This window comes from Camponotus vicinus, unplaced genomic scaffold (assembly GCF_025532165.1).
Source record: "Camponotus vicinus isolate PSW18456_S1 unplaced genomic scaffold, iyCamVici1.0 SCAF_10, whole genome shotgun sequence".
NCBI lineage: Eukaryota > Metazoa > Arthropoda > Insecta > Hymenoptera > Formicidae > Camponotus > Camponotus vicinus.
The window spans coordinates 6796344-6814269 of NW_028141946.1; the positions used below are offsets into that span (position 1 = coordinate 6796344).

Genomic DNA, 17926 nt, shown 5'->3' on the forward strand with positions numbered 1-17926 from the left:
ACAATTTATTGCTTTATAATTTCTTACGATACAATTATATATAATCTATAAGTATAATAATAAATTCAAATACAAGGCACAACGAATGAATATATTTTTTAGAAGAATATAATATATAAAATATATATTTCTTGTTTTAAATATTTATTTCTTTATGATTATACAATATTAAATGATATTTATGGCAAATAAAAATACTAAAAAACTATATACATATTATGTGCATTTACAAATATATATATATATACTCTATAAATTTTCAAAATTAACATAATTCTCATTTAAATATAACATAAAATTGTTAATATATATAAAGGTGATAATATATATTATAATATACCACATATATATAGGTGATAATATATATTTAATATACATAATTTATAAATATATAGATAAAACTCTGATATCTCTCACAGTTCAAGGCACAATGTGTATCAGTATATCTGTATGTCAAAGATTCTATTAAAAAAAAGGCAATGCTTTATTTAAAAAAACTGAAAACTTCTATTAATCGATTATTTCATTAATATGTTTCTATAAAATTGCTTATTTCCACAAGATTATTGTGCGCATTATTTCTAATTTTTGTTTCCTATATTAGAGTTTTCTACACTCAATTTACCTGCATTATCAAATTAAATTCTACATATCTTACAAAGGCATTACAAAGATTACCAAGTATCATATCAATAGCTTCCAAAACAGCAGTGATAATGATCCTTTGTAAAATGTCGGAGCCTGAACTGCTTTGGATGCGATATTTTGTATATATACCCCATTTCTCTAAGTTTGCTTTACAATATTGCCAGACAAGGGTAAAAGCCATGAGTAAAAAATCGTCTTTATTTCTACAACGTCTCATTAATCTTTCAACGATTATAAACAATTTTTTCAGGGATTTTTTATTGATTCTCATAGAACTCATATCTTTAAGAAGTGGTTCAAAGTCAGGAAGCAATGGCAGATTTTTGCTTTCGGGACAAGCATCACTCCTGTAGAACTTGCTTAATAAATCAGAAAATACTTCTTTTAATGAATCAGCGATATTATCATCGGCATTGTTCTGTGAAGATGGATTATTTTGTAGAATTTCATTAAATATATCCGACTTCATGAGACGAACAACATATTCAACAGGTTCTAATAATATAACACCATTGACTTTTAGTTTACCCTGTTCGTACGACCATACAATATGACTTTGAATCTTGTTTAATTTTTGACCATGAGTAACAGACTGATTAACAGGTTGATTAGCAGACTGATTAACAGGTTGATTAGCAGATAATATCTGTTCGCGATGTTTTATGTATTTTATCACATCCGCATTTTCGGATATCTTACATGTATTATTCGCAGCAGCTTTTCGCGCAACGCGATTAAATTTCCTACGGAGATTTTTCTTACGTAAAGTTTCTTTGTAATCATTGATGATTTTACCTTGGGTACTCTCAATGATATCATTGGCGAATTGCATGTTTACCACAGAGCCGGCGAAAAACATAACATGTATTGCAAAATTTAACACGTCTATACTACTGATCTGATCCTTGTCTGTCATATATTTATCTACTATATAATAACCTTGATATATAATACCAGCGCCATTCAAGAGTATATTGCCACCTTGCACAGTATTAAATACTGCTTTCACAAAGGTGGGTATTGTTTTACCGCTTGCAGCAGCATTGGATAGAGCAGCTGTTCCTCCAATCGCTCCTAAACCAAATGTTGTACCAACTATGCCAAGCCAATGAGGTAAAGCCTCTTTATCCAAAATAGATTCTTCATGGATTACACGATCTGCTAGTTGCTGAGAAGATCGGCCGATTGTCCAAATACTGCTTGCACCAGTAACAGCAAGACCTATAATACATATTGTAGAATATGTTTAAAAAACAAAATATAATATCAATTCCTATAAATTCATATATATTATTACATGTCGAAGAAACAATAGATTATAAAATTTACATAATCAATACTTAATATATATGACAAATTGATATTACAATCAATCATTAACATCAATTATATCCCATGACAATTTACCTGTTATAACAGCAACTGGTGCAAGAGGTGTAAACATTCCTACAACACATAAACCAGCTGCACCTAATCCAGCAATACCAGAAGCAATATCCACTCCACTACAAATTGTTGATGCCAATGTGCATGCAGGAGATTCTCTGATTTCAAGCCAAACTGTGGAATAGTCTTCTGTTATTGGATAGGATACATCTGCTTGATAAAGGCCATCTTTGGGTAGAACCATAGTACATTTTGGTAAGTTATTGTTTTCTACATAATCTATCCAACTCTTATACACTCTGCCACCAATATCAATGTACCATATCTCATAATCTGCTTTATTTTCGGTTTTTGTGTTTTCTTCTTGTTTTAAATCTTTTAGTGTGGATTTTTCTTCAATATTTCTTCTGATTGTAAAAATTGGGATAGACGATATTGGAAACTCTTTTTCTTCTTCTACTTTTACTGGTTCTTTTATTTCTGTATTTGTTTCTTTATTCTCTTCCTTTTTTACTTCTTTTTCTTCCTTCGGGTTTACATTCATCTTAGGAGAAAATATCACATTATAAATTATACCAAAGTAAATTTTTTTTTCTTGTTGAGTGTTATTAGTTCCTATCGTATATTCACATATCTTATTATATAATGTATCTATGACATTTTTAGCTTTTTCATCGTAATTTATTGTGTCAACTATATCTGCATCTGTATCACTTGAATCTTCTGATTTCTTATTACTTTCTATTGTACTTTCATTCTCATTGCTCGTTGGTAATCCATAAATAGCATAGCCAATATTTTGTTTCAGGATTTTATGTTCGTCAAATTTATACTCTGTGCACTCAGGAAGTAATTCATAGAAGCATTGTTGCTGTTCAATAGCAAGATTTTTCATTTCTTCCTGAAAAATAAATAAATATATATATAAAATATTTTTATATCTCTGTTAAACAAATTAAAAAAAATAAGATCAAAGAACTAATTTGTTTAGCATTAGTTAATTTTAAATTCTAAAAATTGTTTAGAAAGATAAATACAAGTAAACTACGATTAATGATATTAAGATAATGATTCCAAATTGATAAGCATTTCGATATAAGATTATATGCTCTAAAATCAAGAACTTACCCAAAGTGTATCTGTAGCTATTTCATTATTTGCAGCCATTGTATTCACATAAAATCCTCCCTTTAGAAGATATAAAAAACTTACAGACTCTTTTCTGTAAATAAAATTATATTAATTATTAATCTGTTTAATGTGATTTTAATCAAAATAAATTATCAATTTATATCAAATTAGAAATTGTAGGATTATTTATTGACCGATTAACATTTAAAAGTCTTTTCTTTTTAAATATTTCGTTATCTGTATATATTTTTATAAATCTGTCAAAATAGTTATGACATTTGCGCATTCTATCTTATTTAACAAGATGACATCATCTCATTTTCTTAACCTCGCAAAATGACAGCTCATACTATTTTATGCTAATGCTAATGCTAATGCTTTATACATGAAATGTTTAAGTAATGTTAGTAATATTATGATATTGAATCGCAACATTCCTAATTTAATTGAAGCACGTTATTATCATTCTGAATATCGCGATCTTTCGCGCTTATCATTTGGAGTGGCTGTTATCATGTTTCACTACTTCCGAATTCATTGAAAATATTCCACAATAATCTCTGTGAATTATAAATTATCTTCTACGAATCGATATGAATGAAAAGATTCTTGACACTTCATTGTCAGTATATTCTATTTTTAATTAAAATTACAGATAATTATGTAATTAAAGACAAGATCCTCAATTTAGCGAAATGATTACACAAAGCCATAGAATGAGACATAGAAAATATTTTCATTACCTCTTTTTTATTTTTTAATATGTTTTAATACAATTGTTTCTTCTTCTACGATTTAAACTGGCACCGACTAGATAAAGGCAATCTCTTAAACAATGTATCTATTGAACGAAAAATGATCGTACGCTTAGCTGGGAGTCAATTTTATGAATGCTAAATGTCGAATAAAGTCAGCAACCAAGTAAAAATGAAACGCATACGCGAGAAACAACGGTGAATACCCGATTTCTTTACAGGATTCAGTAGTATAAAAGATATCGTAAATACCAATGACATATATAACGTCATTGGTATAACGTCATTGGTAAATACGTCTAAAAGTGCTCTTTCAATGACTAAGGTTACGTTCCAAAACGTAAGTAACCGAGGAAAATTTTACTCGATGGCCGATTTGAACCAATCGGAAAGGCTTAAAAGAGTTTCGGAACGGCCATCGAGTAAAATTTTCCTCGGAGAGGACGTTTTGGAACGTAACTTAAATAAAGCTTTAAGCTCTGTCAGACCTGACTGATAATATGATAGAGCTTAAAGCTTTATTTAGGTCCATATTCTGAATCCTCTTTTATCGATAAAAGTGCCTCTAAAAGTGGCTTATAGCCAATCAGAAGGCTTATAAGCCACTTTTAGAGGCACTTTTATCGATAAAAGAGGATTCAGAATATGGACCTTAGTCAATGAAAGAGCACCTTTAAACGTATTTTAAAGTACTTTATATATATATATATATATATATATATATGTGTCATCTAATTTCCTAAATTCAAAGTACCACTTCTTATTAAATTCATAGACATTATAGGAAATGTAGAATGCGTGAATCTTTTTTTTTTTTTTTTATTTAGATTTTTTAAATTTAATTGTAGATATAAATGTAGATTGTAAATTTAATTTTAAATTTAATTGTAGATATATATCTCCCTCATAAATATATTTTTTATGAGCTCTTATAATATTCCCTCTTATATTTAAAATTAGAAGAATAGATCCCTTAAAGCTTTTTTTCTTTTTCTAATTTCAACGCAACCAAAAAATTTTGATAATCTATATTTATATTTATACTATTACATCACTGAGTGTGTTCGAAAATCCTACTTATGGAGTAAATAAAATAACGTTTTCGAACGTATCTCTGAAACTAGGGAAATAATCAGCATCTGCGTATCGCGATAATCCTGACACTGACTGCTTCAGACTGCTTTCTTCCCGCCGCATATTTTTCAGTCTGTGTCATTCTGCTCGTATCAAATATCAAGCATCAAGCAACAGATAGCGTTATTGAATATAGCAGTTATTCAATAAAGATTAGATACAAGACAGTACGATTTTCACAGTCGATCGCAATGCAAGACACGAAGAAGCTGCAAGAGTTCATGGAGCTAGTCGGACGGTTAAAGGTGAGACTGATGCTAAACTTGCCAATTATTGAAAATGCATTTTTCTACATATATTTCAAAATAATCTTGTAATATTAGCAGTATATAACACACGATCAAATATACATCAAAAGAGTTGATGTAAATTCACTCTTTTGCTATGTCAATTATTTAAAAGATTTTGTAGAAACAGAATTTGAAAGAAAGAGAGGTAGAAAAAACCTTATGTTTCAAAGGAATAATTCCTCAAGATCTCGTGTCTTTCATCTGTGTATTGTCACCTGCCAAAAGTTTCTTGTTTCCTCGTTTTCATATCAATATTGTTTTGCGACAAGAAGTACATACAAATTGGATTATATAATACTTCACGTGTTCTTGATAATTATAGGAACAATGTGTGTTTATTTGCTGCTATTTTAATTTTGCTATGAATGTTATGATATTTCACATTCTCGAAGTGTTAACAGTTCTCAATTTTGAAAGTCATTGTAATAGCCCTGTATTATTATTGGTATTAAGTCTTTAAAAAATAAATAATAAAAATATATGTAAATAAGGAAAAAAAGATAACATTTTGGCAAAGAAATTTTTATCTAGAAAAAAAAACTAATTTGTAATGTTTTCTATCAATAATATTTTATTATATTTGTGTATTACTTTTTTTCTATTTTTGCTGTATTTATATAAAAATGTATATTTTTGAAATTCTAAACAGACAAGTACAGATAAAATATGTCTTTATGTATCTTCTTTTGCCTTTGTTTTTCAGCATATGAAAAGGACAGGATGGGTCAAACGGAATATACCTGATCCTGAAACAATTGCTGGACATATGTATCGAATGGCTATGTTGTCTTTCCTAGTGGATGGAAAAGAAAACTTAGATAAAACTAAGTAAGATAAAAATATTTTTTACCATTAAGATATGAAATATTATAATTATTTTTATAAATTAAATAGTTCATTTTTATTATGTAATGCATTAAAACAAAAAAAAAACAATATAATTTTTTAACTTGCAGAATAATGCAAATGACATTAATTCATGACCTAGCCGAATGTATCGTCGGAGATATAACACCTCTCTGTGGTATACCACCAGATGAAAAGCATATGATGGAAGATAAAGCTATGGAGGATATCTGTAAACTGCTGGATGATAAGGGACCTGAGATATTGCAAATATTTCGTGTAAGAAAATTTATTACATAATTTTTTTTTCAGGATTTTTTTTCTTAATTTTATTAATATTTATTTATTAATCTGTATATTTTATCTCTATATTTTATTTATTAACCTGTTTTCTAATATTCAGGAATATGAAAAGCAAGAATCTGCAGAAGCACAGTATGTGAAAGACTTAGATAGACTAGACTTGCTAATGCAAGCGTATGAATATGAGAAAAGGGACAACATTCCAGGAGAACTTAATGAGTTCTTTGTCGCAATTCATGGTAAAATTAGACATCCTTTTATCAATAAAATTGCCACTGACATAACGGAGGAAAGAGACAAGTTATTAAATCGTAATTCAAATGTTACAAAATAACAAAAATTATATTCTAAGAATGGAAAACTGGAAGAGCAAGCTTCCGGATAGCTCAAATGGTATTTTGTTAGTTATTATATCGCGCGCGTCAAAATCTGTATTTTAATATACTTTATATTTTATAACACAAGTGATTATTAATATTAATTTCTAGTGTGTAAAAAAAATTAATATTAATTTCTAGTGTGTTTTATAAGTATGACAGGTATAAGTAATTCAATAATTGATTACTTAAGTTCAAATTTATTGCACAGTTTATAAATTATATAAAGAATTTATGTATGTTATGTATTTTTTCTCTTGACTTTTAATGTATTAAATGTCATATACTTAAATGTTAGAGTATAAAATGCTAGTATACGAGTAAAATACTAGTACACTAGTACTACGAGTACAATATTATAACGTGAATACTTGTATATTTCATTTATATTATTTATTGATCGATATTTAAACACAAAAAAAGCAATTACCAAATATTATTTTTTAAACACTAGAGTTCACAAAGAGAAAAAGTTCTAATATATATACATGCATAGATATAGACTAAATATTTCATGTGTAGTTATTTTTGTGCAGTTTTTAACGTCAAAGAGAAACGAATAAACACTGCCTTTACATTAAAAGACATATATGTGCGTTTCCAGTTTTTTATTATAATAATAAAATTATTATAATTTATTATAATAATTATTTCATTATAATAATTTACATATATGTGCGTTTCCAGTTTTTTTTACAATTGTTCTTTATAATTTTAATAAAGTGATTATACTGAATTTTTAATTTTATATTTAGAGATAAAAATGTTGTTATATATTTTCATCTCATTATGCTTTAATCTTCTTTTTTAAAACTGTTTTATGAAATTATGTTTTTATATATTATGTATAAGTTTAATGATTTATTTTAATACATGTCTTTCTCAAACATTCACAAATATGTTTATAATTTTTCTATATCCTATTTTTTTTATAACAAAGTTAATTATATAATAGTGGACATTTATAACAAAATTTTGGTCTAAGCGAACTTATCGTTTTAAAACTTATTTGTTCTAGTATAAATTCAAACCATTATATATTATTAATGTTTGCATTACATTATTGTCAAATAATTTTAATAATTTAAATATTAAAATATTTGTAAAATTGCCTTTTACGTAATAATATGTATAATATACTGTATTGAAGATCAGATTAATTTATTTATGTATAGAAATGGTTGTTTAATCATAATTTCTAACTGCACTAACACACCTTATAATTGATATGTACACATAACATAAAATCTTACATCTGGAACACATCTAATGTGTATATCTAATAATTCATGATATATATTTGACAATATTCATTTATGTTTATTAATTATTTATATTTACAAATAGATTTATATATTAGCTTTAGATATATAGATCAATTTATTAAGAAAAAAATTTAATAATAAGATTTGTAATAATTAATAATCGTTAAATGTAACAATAATATAAAAATAACAATTATAGAGAAGATAATTGAAACTAATTGAACTAATTGATACTAATCAGAAGGATTATTAAAACATAAATAATTTAATATATACATTAATAGATTTTCTCATTATTCCACTAAGTAATCTATTTGTAGTAAAAATATTTTATATTTCTTTCATCACTGTTGTAGCAAAACAACTTGTTACAGCAAAATTTGCAGATTTGATTGGTGGCAATTTAGTTGTATATATATTTTCAATATAATTAAAGAGAGAGAGAGAGAGGAGTATGGCTATATGTGCAAAAAATGCATATATATATTATAATAATTAATTCGAATTTTTTGAACAAAAAATACCTGATTCATATGCTAATATAATTCGTGGTTTCTCGCTGTAATCATATTAAATTATGACATTGGAAAACAGCGCATTTTTTTTTATTTCAATCTTCTTTTTCCGTAAAATCTACATTGTTAAACGCGATTAGTAATACATAAAAAGAACTATTTATTTCGACATATATGATCTTTATGAACAATTTTTTATTTTATTATGACACTACTTGTGACTCATCCTTACCATTTTTCGAGCAAGCGAATGTTCTTACCTGAATGAGTCTGACCATCTGGTTGACATCTGTTAGCGCTCACAAGCTTTGATTTCTTATTCTCATTCATTCGCTTTAATTTTTGTCTTACTTTTATCGTCGTCTCCCTTTCGTTTTATAAACTGCTGGGAAAATTTAAATTATATATATATTCAAAAATATAATAAATTACAAAAATATATTATAAAGGGAATATATTACAAAAATAATAAATTATTTTATCTGATATCAATAACAAATTTTAGTAAACAAAACAAATAAAGCAAGATAATGTATGTCGGATAAAGGTAGGGGGAACAATATAAAAAAGACCTTTACACAGGAAGAGCAGATTGCCATTCTGATACCAAGAGTTATGATAAAAAGCATATTGTAATTGTGCTGTATCATACTATTACACAACGAAGAATTATCATTACTGGTGTGAATGGCTTAAATCTCTAAGGTATGTAATAAAAAAATGTAAGGTGAATTTAAACCTAAGGTGCGAATATTTTATGATCTGAATTTTTAAAGTATATTATAGAAATAGCTAAAAGAAAAGTTCTATAAATAAATGTTAGAAAAGTACTTTATCAAACAATTTATTCGTCATATTAAAAGTTTTACAGTAATTCGCGAATATATTAAAAATATTTGAAACAAATTGACAATCATTAAGTTTAGTAAATAGATCTTTACATAAAAGGATAACATTTCAAGCATTTACTGATGAAAAAAAAATTATTTACTATTTATTTTTAGCTTTTTTTATTTATAAATTTCATACGTATTAAAAACTAAATATCACATAATTATTGTATTTATTATCAGAAACAATATTGACTTTGAAGTATTGTTTAAGCTTTAGAACATCTCACGCATTATATATCAAGCTAATTATAAATTGAAATAAAAATTATAGTTTTTATTAGTTACAATATTTTGAAAAGCAATAAACACACTCCAAATAAAATTTAAGTTTTAATCCAGCAAACACCAAGTAACAGTTATATAATTGTTAGTTATAATTTCCTACTCAACAATATAATTGTTATCTAACACATAACAGTTATATAACATGTAACAGTTATATTGTTGAGTAGGAAATTATAACTAACAGTTATATAACTGTTACTTGGTGTTTGCTGGGAATCTTCAAAGTTTTTATTCAAAATATTTAGCAAATTTAATGATTACGAAAAGTTAATTAATTAATATGTAATGAATATAATAAAATTAAAACATGTTAATCATGTTTTCTTTTTTAGATATTTTAAGGGCCAATTTTAGTTTTAATATAGTATAACTTTACAATTAATAAAATTACATGTATGATACACAATATTTATAATTAATAGACACATGTATGTACATGTATATATACAAAAAGATTATTATAAAATGATGTTTCTTATATTAATATAATAGTTTTACTATATCCTTATCATATATATATATCAGATTATCCTTATCATATCAGGTGACATAAATTTGTTCTCGCTTTTAGAATAGAAAATTTTTATTAAAATTTATATATATTTTATTTTTCTCAGGAATATTTATATATTTAAAAAAAATAATTTATTAAATAATTTCATGATAGAAGGAAAGGATAATAAGAATAGAAGATTTAGAAATTTGAATGGAATAAAAATTAAAAAAAAATAGAAATTTTATATATAAATAGAAATTTTTTTCGAGAAGCAGAAATATTTTCTTCAGCAACAAATGAGAGATTAAAGAGATTTTTTGTGTTGTAGAGAGACAAAAGGCCTCCCTCACTCCTGCGGACAGATCTACAAACATTTTCCGTCGGCGACGTGGTAAGCAGTCTGGCAGTAATGGCAGTATCGATCGATGTATTTACCTGACCATCTGGCTACGAGCGAAAGAAACAACAATCAGTTCCTAGTGCTCAAAGTGGCATACTGGTCACGATATAAATAAACGAGGAATATAAAGTGACACGTGAAAAAACGTGACAAACATGGCTCAGACAAAGAAAGATATTTGGGCATCTCCAGCAACGATTATATCGAATTTCGATGTCGACGCCGATGGAACGTTGAACTATATGGAGTTTCAAACGCTTTGCGTCCATTTATTTGGCATGGACGAGATCAAAGAGCACGAGTGGCGAGTACGAGAGATTTTCGAGCTATTCGACGTGGATAGAGACGGCACATTGAACGAGCAGGATTTATGCAGGTGATGCGTGCGCAACACATCATCCCTCCTATGAAGAAAGAATAAATTCGAGGTGGGGTGAGGACACAACACGAATGAGGGAGAGAGAAACATGAAAAAGAATAACATTTAAGAAAATAAAATTTAGGAAAAAAACAGATTTTTTGCTATTTCTTAAATATATTTAATTTAAAGATATCCCAAAGGTATGATATTTATTCGCACGATATCTATTTAATCAATGCATATCTTGAAAAGATAAAAAAAGAGATTAAACGTAAAAATAGAATATATATTTTTAGCGCGAATACACTATAATAATTACAGTTAGAAGTCATAGTTAAAAAACTGTTTAAGTATAAAAGTATAGGTTTATACAGCGACGTAGTCTCTCCCCCCCCCCGCCTCCTATTTGACTATCGGCTTCATAATATTTTATTATCGCGTATAATCATGCTGGTGCAATTTGAAATGCCAATTATTCCTTGTATGTAACATTGAATACATGCAAATTCAGTAATAATTTCAATAAAATAATTTTTTTTTTCTCCTTGTTTCAATATGATGTCATAAACATTCTTTTATATCATATGAATTTTTAAATATTACATAAGAATATATGTAAATTTTTATGAATAAATGTCAAATTTTGATATTTAACTTTATAAATCAATATCATACATGATATGTGTATGATATTGACTTCTATGACCATGAGTCAATGTCATAAATGATATGTATATAATAATATAATATTTCTGGAATTTCAAGTTTTCTGGCTAACATTTTATTTTGCACGAATAATAAGGAATCAAATACGCATTATTTAGAGAAAGTTCGTATTCTTTTTCATAATGAAATCCTGTTGCGCAGATGCTATGAATGGATACATGCGACGGTATATCCCGTAAATGTTTTATTGGTCGTCGACGTTCAAAACGATTTCATTGATGGCACATTGGCTCTTCGAAAATGCGGCTATGGGCAAGACGGAGCAGAAGTAATAGAACCGATAAATCGGCTTTTAAAAGACGGTCATTGGAACAAGGTAATATATTCGCAGGATTGGCATCCCGAGGATCACATCAGCTTTTTTGACAATTTGGCAATGCGCGAACTTCATCCCGAATCTAAGGTAATACAATTAAATGAAATAATCAAACGTTTTAATTGAGATAATAACACATACATGTGTTCAAAATATAATTCTAAGAATAAAATAAAAAGAAACATATTTTATATATGTGTTTGTGTATATGCGCGCGTATATGTGTGTGTGTTTAGTTTAATTTTTTCAAATATTGTATAAAAAAATTATCTGTTTTTTTCATATATTAATCGAGTTTTACTCAAAAGATTTTATACAAAATCATTCTTTTTACACTTCAAAATAAAACGAGCTCACTGTAGTTTTATAAAAACATTTAAAGAAAAAATTCAAACAACTCTTAAGGAATATTTTTGTTTTGTTAAACGGTTTAGCTCTAATAAGTTTAATTTTTTATTATGGGTGAATTTAGATAACAATCTAAAATAATATCTTTTATTTTTTATGATGAATTTGAAATAGATTACTAAGAAAATGGCAAAACCTTTTGATACCATCGTTTTTTTGCAACCTTATATAACGCAAATACTTTGGCCAAGACATTGCGTTATGAACACCTGGGGCTCCGATTTGCATAAAGATTTACTGATCGTACCTTCTTCTGAACTGGTAATAAGTTAATTTCACGGAAAAGATTATTGTTGTCTGAAAGAATAAAAATGTCACTAAACATTTATATGTTCTATATTTCATTTAAAACTTTTTAATTCGTGAAAAAATTAATTTGCTAATTTTTAAAATAATTGTAGATATTTTCATTATTATAAACTTCTAACAGTTAATCGTTTTTTAATATTTGCAAATTATTTTTCATAAAAAATTTGTGTCCTTGTATATAATTTTTTAAATATTTTATATAACTATAGAGATAATCTTATCTATTATCTTATTTATGCTTGAATATTCTCTTCTCTTCTTTATGTTAGGTGCGTAAGGGTTGGCATTCTGACAAAGACTCATATTCAGCATTTGGAGAAAAGGATACTGATGGTACCTCAGAGCTTGTAAAAATTTTGTCGAATATTCGTTGCACGCATTTATATGTTTGCGGTATAGCTTATGATGTATGCGTGAAAGAGACATGTCTGGATGGTTTACGATATGGTTATCGGTTAGCCGTCGTTGATGATTGTTGTCGTGGCGTAAAACCCGATGATATAATGATTTCCAAAAATCTGATTATCGAGAACGGCGGTTTAATAGCGCCTAGTGATCACGTTTTGTCCTTGGTAAATGAAAGTAAACAGAGCCTAATAGTGGCGCATCATGCTGCTAGAAGCATGTGAATTAAAGAGAGCTTATATAATTTTCTATCATTTTCCTTAATAGATAGTAAAATTTCCGATATTAATCGAACTCTGCGAAGACTAAACAATACAATAGATAAATATAATAAATCCAATTATCTCATATCTAACAAAATATCATAAATTATATCCCAGACAGCACAGGACATCCTATGGATATTCATTTTATATCCATTTTACGTCCACACGTCCATGGACATGAAATGAACATCCATCGTACATTCGATTTGAGACATCCGTTAATGGCCAATATTTGGACGTCCATAAGATGTCCGATCTTGGACATCAAAGTTTCGCGCAAGCACGCAAGGATGTGTTAGTTCGTTCGTTTACCGTTACGCGACGTGCGATGCGCTATCTTTCTCGTATTTAAGTTTTAGTTATGAGAATTATATAAAGTTTGCAAAAGGTAACAAATAAGATTAAAAATATACTGTTCAATTTAATTTCTGATCTAAATCACGAGTTTCAGATATTAAATTGATTTTATAAGTTGGACAAGTAAATGTCCGGCGAATAATTTAATATAAAATAATGAAACAAATTTAATATAAAATAATGAAAAATTTAATATAATAAATTTAAATTTTTTCATTAAAATATTTTGTAAAAATTATTTATACCTATTTTTAAAATATTTTTTTAATGTTCAAAACAAGTCCAATTTTAGTCCGTTTGGTCTTTAAAATGGACATTTTTGGGATGTCCAAAATAGTAACACTGGATATCCATAAAACATCCTAAAGATATTTTAGGCTCTAATCTGGATATTTTAAATACGTATGAAACGTCCAATTTGTTTATTTTTAATACGTTTTTAAGATGTCATTGTGCTGTCTGGGATTATCAAAATTAGTTTTCTTAATTTCGTTATCAGATAATGATTTTGTATAATTAAATTAATTTTTTTCTTTTTTTCCTGTTTAAACATTTTATCTTTTACAAACATATTCTAAAGCGAATTTTCTTTTATTTCATACGTTTGTCACATTATAATATAGTAGAATGTTGAAATGGAAATGAAAAAATGAGAATTTAAAGTTAACAGGTGAAATTAATAAATAATTACACACACATATACACTACATACACATGCACACACGCATTTCGAGAAAATTAAAATTTTCTTTAATTTATTTTAATTAATTTTTTTCGAAAGATTAATCTGAATAATTGACAGTTTGCTTAGATACTTATAAAAATATTTAAATAGTACAGTTTATTTAAATTGATATTTACATAAGATCAGCTAATTTCTATTTATGTAAATCTATATAGAGTAAATCTATCGTAGTATAGTTAGCATTAAGAGGAATAAAGGATGCTCTTTTTTGCTTATGATTAAAAATGTAATTAAACAATAGTTATTTTTATAAATTTTTTTATACTATATAAATTACTAAAAAATACATGTAATATATATTTATAAAAAAATATTCATGTGTTCTTTTTGTTCTATTTTTGTTCATTATTATTAATTATCCTTATCAATCAACAATCGTGCTATTCTTTCAATCTTGTTTGCTGATTCGTCATCGATTGTCAATTCACAGATATACCTTTGTCTCAAACTGCAATCCTCACCTCTGTAGGAATAAATCTTCGACGATGCATTGAAAGTTAACTTTAAGCACCTGTAAAAATATTTATAATGCAAATATTAGTTTAGTCTAACAAAGCTGGTAGTGTGAAGCGTCGCGCGTTGTTAAAAAATTATCATAATTATGTATTATTAACTATTCATTTTGTCCTCAAAACATTGCATGCACGATAAGATAACCGGTTTTTAAATATAGACAACTAGGTTTTCAAGGTTCTACGAAATATATGAAATCGTAGCATTTTACAGATAATTTATTTTTCTCTGTCAATAATAATTCTATTTTTTTTTACCAATGAGAATTTATTGTTAATTATTTATAATAAAGTTTTCCTATTTGCGCTTATATGTTTCAAGATAAATAAAAATAAGATAATTAAATTTTTATCAATTAAGAATCTTATACATACAGTCGATATTTATTTGATTTTTTTTTTAGCACATTTTTACGAGCACTTTGCCATATATATATATATATATATATATATATATATATATATATATATATATATAAATGATTATATATAAATGATTATATTGTATAAAAAGCAATATATATCTCTACATATTCATATATATTTTATTCAAGATAAATGATACGAACCTGCCATCACCAATGACAGACTGTTTAGTATCTAGATGGACTGGTCTAGCACTGTTAGCCCAAATCCATACAAGTCCTGGATTTAGACCTCCCGTCCAGAAATTTTTACCCTTTAATTTTGAATCTGACATCAAACCAGTGATTACGTCTTGACTCTCTTCGATCGTATCGAATTCGACTAAATGCCCACCCATACCACGACAAAGACTGGCTGATGATTTCCAATTGAAATCGCGATTGCTGAAATAGTAGCAATTTTTGCCCATTCTTGTGTAATTGGCAGGACAAGGTTCTGAAAAAAAATAATAATAATAAACATGATATAGATATGTATTATAAATAAAAAATTATTTTTCTTTTCCCTTAATATTTAATTAATTCCTTCTAAATATTGAGAATTGAGAAAGAAATATATCCTTTAATTATAATTATTTATTAATTTCTCATGTCGAAATCAACTCTTGATGTTGTTAATTAATTTACCTTTCATTTTATTATCCCCAGAAATAATGTAATATAACAACTTTTCTGCTCTTGTTAGTCGTTTTTCTAAATGATCCACTTGGTAGAACAATTTCTCGATTGCCTCTATAAATTTTCATTCAAGAATCTTAAATCTATTTTGTTTAATTACTAGTGTGATTGCTTCAAAATTATATTAACACGATTAGAAAATTATTTTTTCGTTTTTTCTTTTTTCGAAATTTTTATAGAACATACTAAAGAGCTGTAGATCGGTTTCAGAAACATCTTCTATTTTATTTGTCGTGGAGATTTTGGTCGACACTGTCACAGTTTTATCACCAATTTTCATTATGCGTGCGGCACGAGAATTGTTGGATTGAAGGGTGATCCAATTTTCAAGGACTTCTGCCCACGGACCATGATTCATTGTAACATGTGATAACTCTGACTGGGAAGAGGATGATTCTAGCAAAATTATGATATCAAAAATACATATATATAAAAAATCCTAATTTAAAATTGGAGAATTTATATTTTAATTTACTGTTAAAAAAATTAATAATTTAACTTAATAAGAATATAATGCAATATGCGAATAGCAGAATAATAATTAAAAATAAGATTAAAAAATAATATTTTAAATAAAAGAATATATACGTTTCTTTATTGATTTTCTATTAACTTAAACCTAGTAATAAACCCAAGATAACATTTATTTATTCTTCTGTTTTTTTTCAGTATAAATTAAAATTATATAGCTAAAAATATAGATAAATTATGATAATACGTACCACGTATTACATTAATGATCGCTATCAACATGATAAGCATAATTGTAGAATGTAATTGCATGACTGTCGTGCTCGCCATCGTGATTCTAAGATCAAAGAAATACAGCGCAGATGAGATCTCTGAAGATGCAGGAACTGAAAGGCCGGCATTTAATTCGCGAAATATAAAGCAAACGAAATAAAGGCGTTCTGTTTTTCGCTTGAAATGATGTTTGCGGTATCTCTGACTTTCTCCAGGAAAGTTTACGGCGATATGTTGAAATAGCAAATACCCGGATGCAAATGAATACGTTGGAAAATCTCGATCTCATCATTATGTGTATTTATAAATGATTAAATAATATACATAATTAAATAATATAACAATATAATCTACGAATAAAGCAATTTTTGAAATATGTATATATATATATATATATATATATATATAAATGTGTGTATATATTTGTATTTCGAGTATTTGTCTTTAAGTTAAGAAAATTTGAATGCTTGCATTATGATATAAATAATGAGAAAGATGCTGTATAGAAAAAGAAACGTCATAATAACAAATTATTTGATTTCATATAAAAGTAGAACTATTTTTATAGATGCATTAATTCTTTGTATTGCATTTGATCATTTAATCTTGATTGGTCCTCGTTGTGGCAGTCACTGATTTACAAAATGATAGTTGTATTTTTATCATAAATATTTACAGACCTACATATATATTATGCGATGTTCTGAAAAATATTTGTTCTGGAAAAAATTGATTCTTTACGATTCTTTACAGTATGTATTACGTTATGTTCGTGATGGCAACTGTTGCGTAATGAATAAAATTAGAGAAGCTAGTATAGTGGATACCGGAAACGGTAAACGATTGTCTGTTTCACAATTCTTTTTTACGAGCATCATTTACTAAAATGACCGGCAACATAGTTTAACCTTGAAAGTCCAACGTGTATAAATACATTTGAATATATTTCT

General features: G+C 27.0%; 4 protein-coding genes across 5 annotated transcripts; 2 read left to right on the forward strand and 2 right to left on the reverse strand.

Annotated features, from left to right (window-relative positions):
• Window positions 1–348: 348 nt before the first annotated feature.
• On the reverse strand, window positions 349–4185 carry LOC145961131 (uncharacterized). 2 transcript variants are annotated; one of them, XM_083081006.1, is made up of 4 exons: window positions 3909–4185; window positions 3163–3256; window positions 2056–2935; window positions 349–1869 (listed from the first exon to the last, which is right to left on the reverse strand). In XM_083081006.1, exons 2-4 carry the CDS (start codon window positions 3199–3201, stop codon window positions 617–619), a joined length of 2172 nt encoding a protein of 723 aa, XP_082937132.1. In that variant the 5' UTR covers window positions 3202–3256; window positions 3909–4185; the 3' UTR covers window positions 349–616. The 2 variants fall into 2 exon arrangements, with proteins under 2 accessions (XP_082937132.1, XP_082937131.1); XM_083081005.1 differs by lacking the exon at window positions 3909–4185 and adding an exon at window positions 3360–3797.
• Window positions 4186–5072: 887 nt separating this feature from the next.
• Window positions 5073–7759, forward strand: LOC145960677 (5'-deoxynucleotidase HDDC2). The gene is made up of 4 exons (XM_083080297.1): window positions 5073–5299; window positions 6048–6172; window positions 6301–6469; window positions 6594–7759. The coding sequence occupies exons 1-4, from the start codon at window positions 5246–5248 to the stop codon at window positions 6825–6827; spliced, it is 582 nt and encodes a 193-aa protein (XP_082936423.1). The 5' UTR covers window positions 5073–5245; the 3' UTR covers window positions 6828–7759.
• A 1327-nt stretch (window positions 7760–9086) lies between these two features.
• LOC145960564 (uncharacterized) lies at window positions 9087–14836 on the forward strand. Its single transcript, XM_083080123.1, has 5 exons — window positions 9087–9355; window positions 10653–11100; window positions 11953–12214; window positions 12650–12796; window positions 13114–14836. Exons 2-5 carry the CDS (start codon window positions 10880–10882, stop codon window positions 13471–13473), a joined length of 990 nt encoding a protein of 329 aa, XP_082936249.1. The 5' UTR covers window positions 9087–9355; window positions 10653–10879; the 3' UTR covers window positions 13474–14836.
• A 102-nt stretch (window positions 14837–14938) lies between these two features.
• LOC145960565 (uncharacterized) lies at window positions 14939–17104 on the reverse strand. The gene is given in 6 exon segments (XM_083080124.1): window positions 14939–15128; window positions 15699–15990; window positions 16182–16286; window positions 16419–16628; window positions 16955–17060; window positions 17063–17104. Coding segments are annotated over 6 exon segments (915 nt in total). The 3' UTR covers window positions 14939–14968.
• Between the last annotated feature and the right edge of the window lie 822 nt (window positions 17105–17926).

Coding starts and splice junctions, on each gene's coding strand:
- LOC145961131 (XM_083081005.1), bottom strand. CDS start 3,451: ATGCGCAAATGTCATAACTATTTTGACAGATTTATAAAAATATATACA. Junction 3,257..3,359: donor AGACTTTTAAATGTTAATCG/GTCAATAAATAA, acceptor TTTTATTTACAG/AAAAGAGTCTGTAAGTTTTT. Junction 2,936..3,162: donor TAGCTACAGATACACTTTGG/GTAAGTTCTTGA, acceptor TTTATTTTTCAG/GAAGAAATGAAAAATCTTGC.
- LOC145960677 (XM_083080297.1), top strand. CDS start 5,246: ATGCAAGACACGAAGAAGCTGCAAGAGTTCATGGAGCTAGTCGGACGG. Junction 6,173..6,300: donor GAAAACTTAGATAAAACTAA/GTAAGATAAAAA, acceptor TTTAACTTGCAG/AATAATGCAAATGACATTAA. Junction 6,470..6,593: donor AGATATTGCAAATATTTCGT/GTAAGAAAATTT, acceptor TCTAATATTCAG/GAATATGAAAAGCAAGAATC.
- LOC145960564 (XM_083080123.1), top strand. CDS start 10,880: ATGGCTCAGACAAAGAAAGATATTTGGGCATCTCCAGCAACGATTATA. Junction 12,215..12,649: donor AACTTCATCCCGAATCTAAG/GTAATACAATTA, acceptor AATTTGAAATAG/ATTACTAAGAAAATGGCAAA. Junction 12,797..13,113: donor TCGTACCTTCTTCTGAACTG/GTAATAAGTTAA, acceptor TCTTTATGTTAG/GTGCGTAAGGGTTGGCATTC.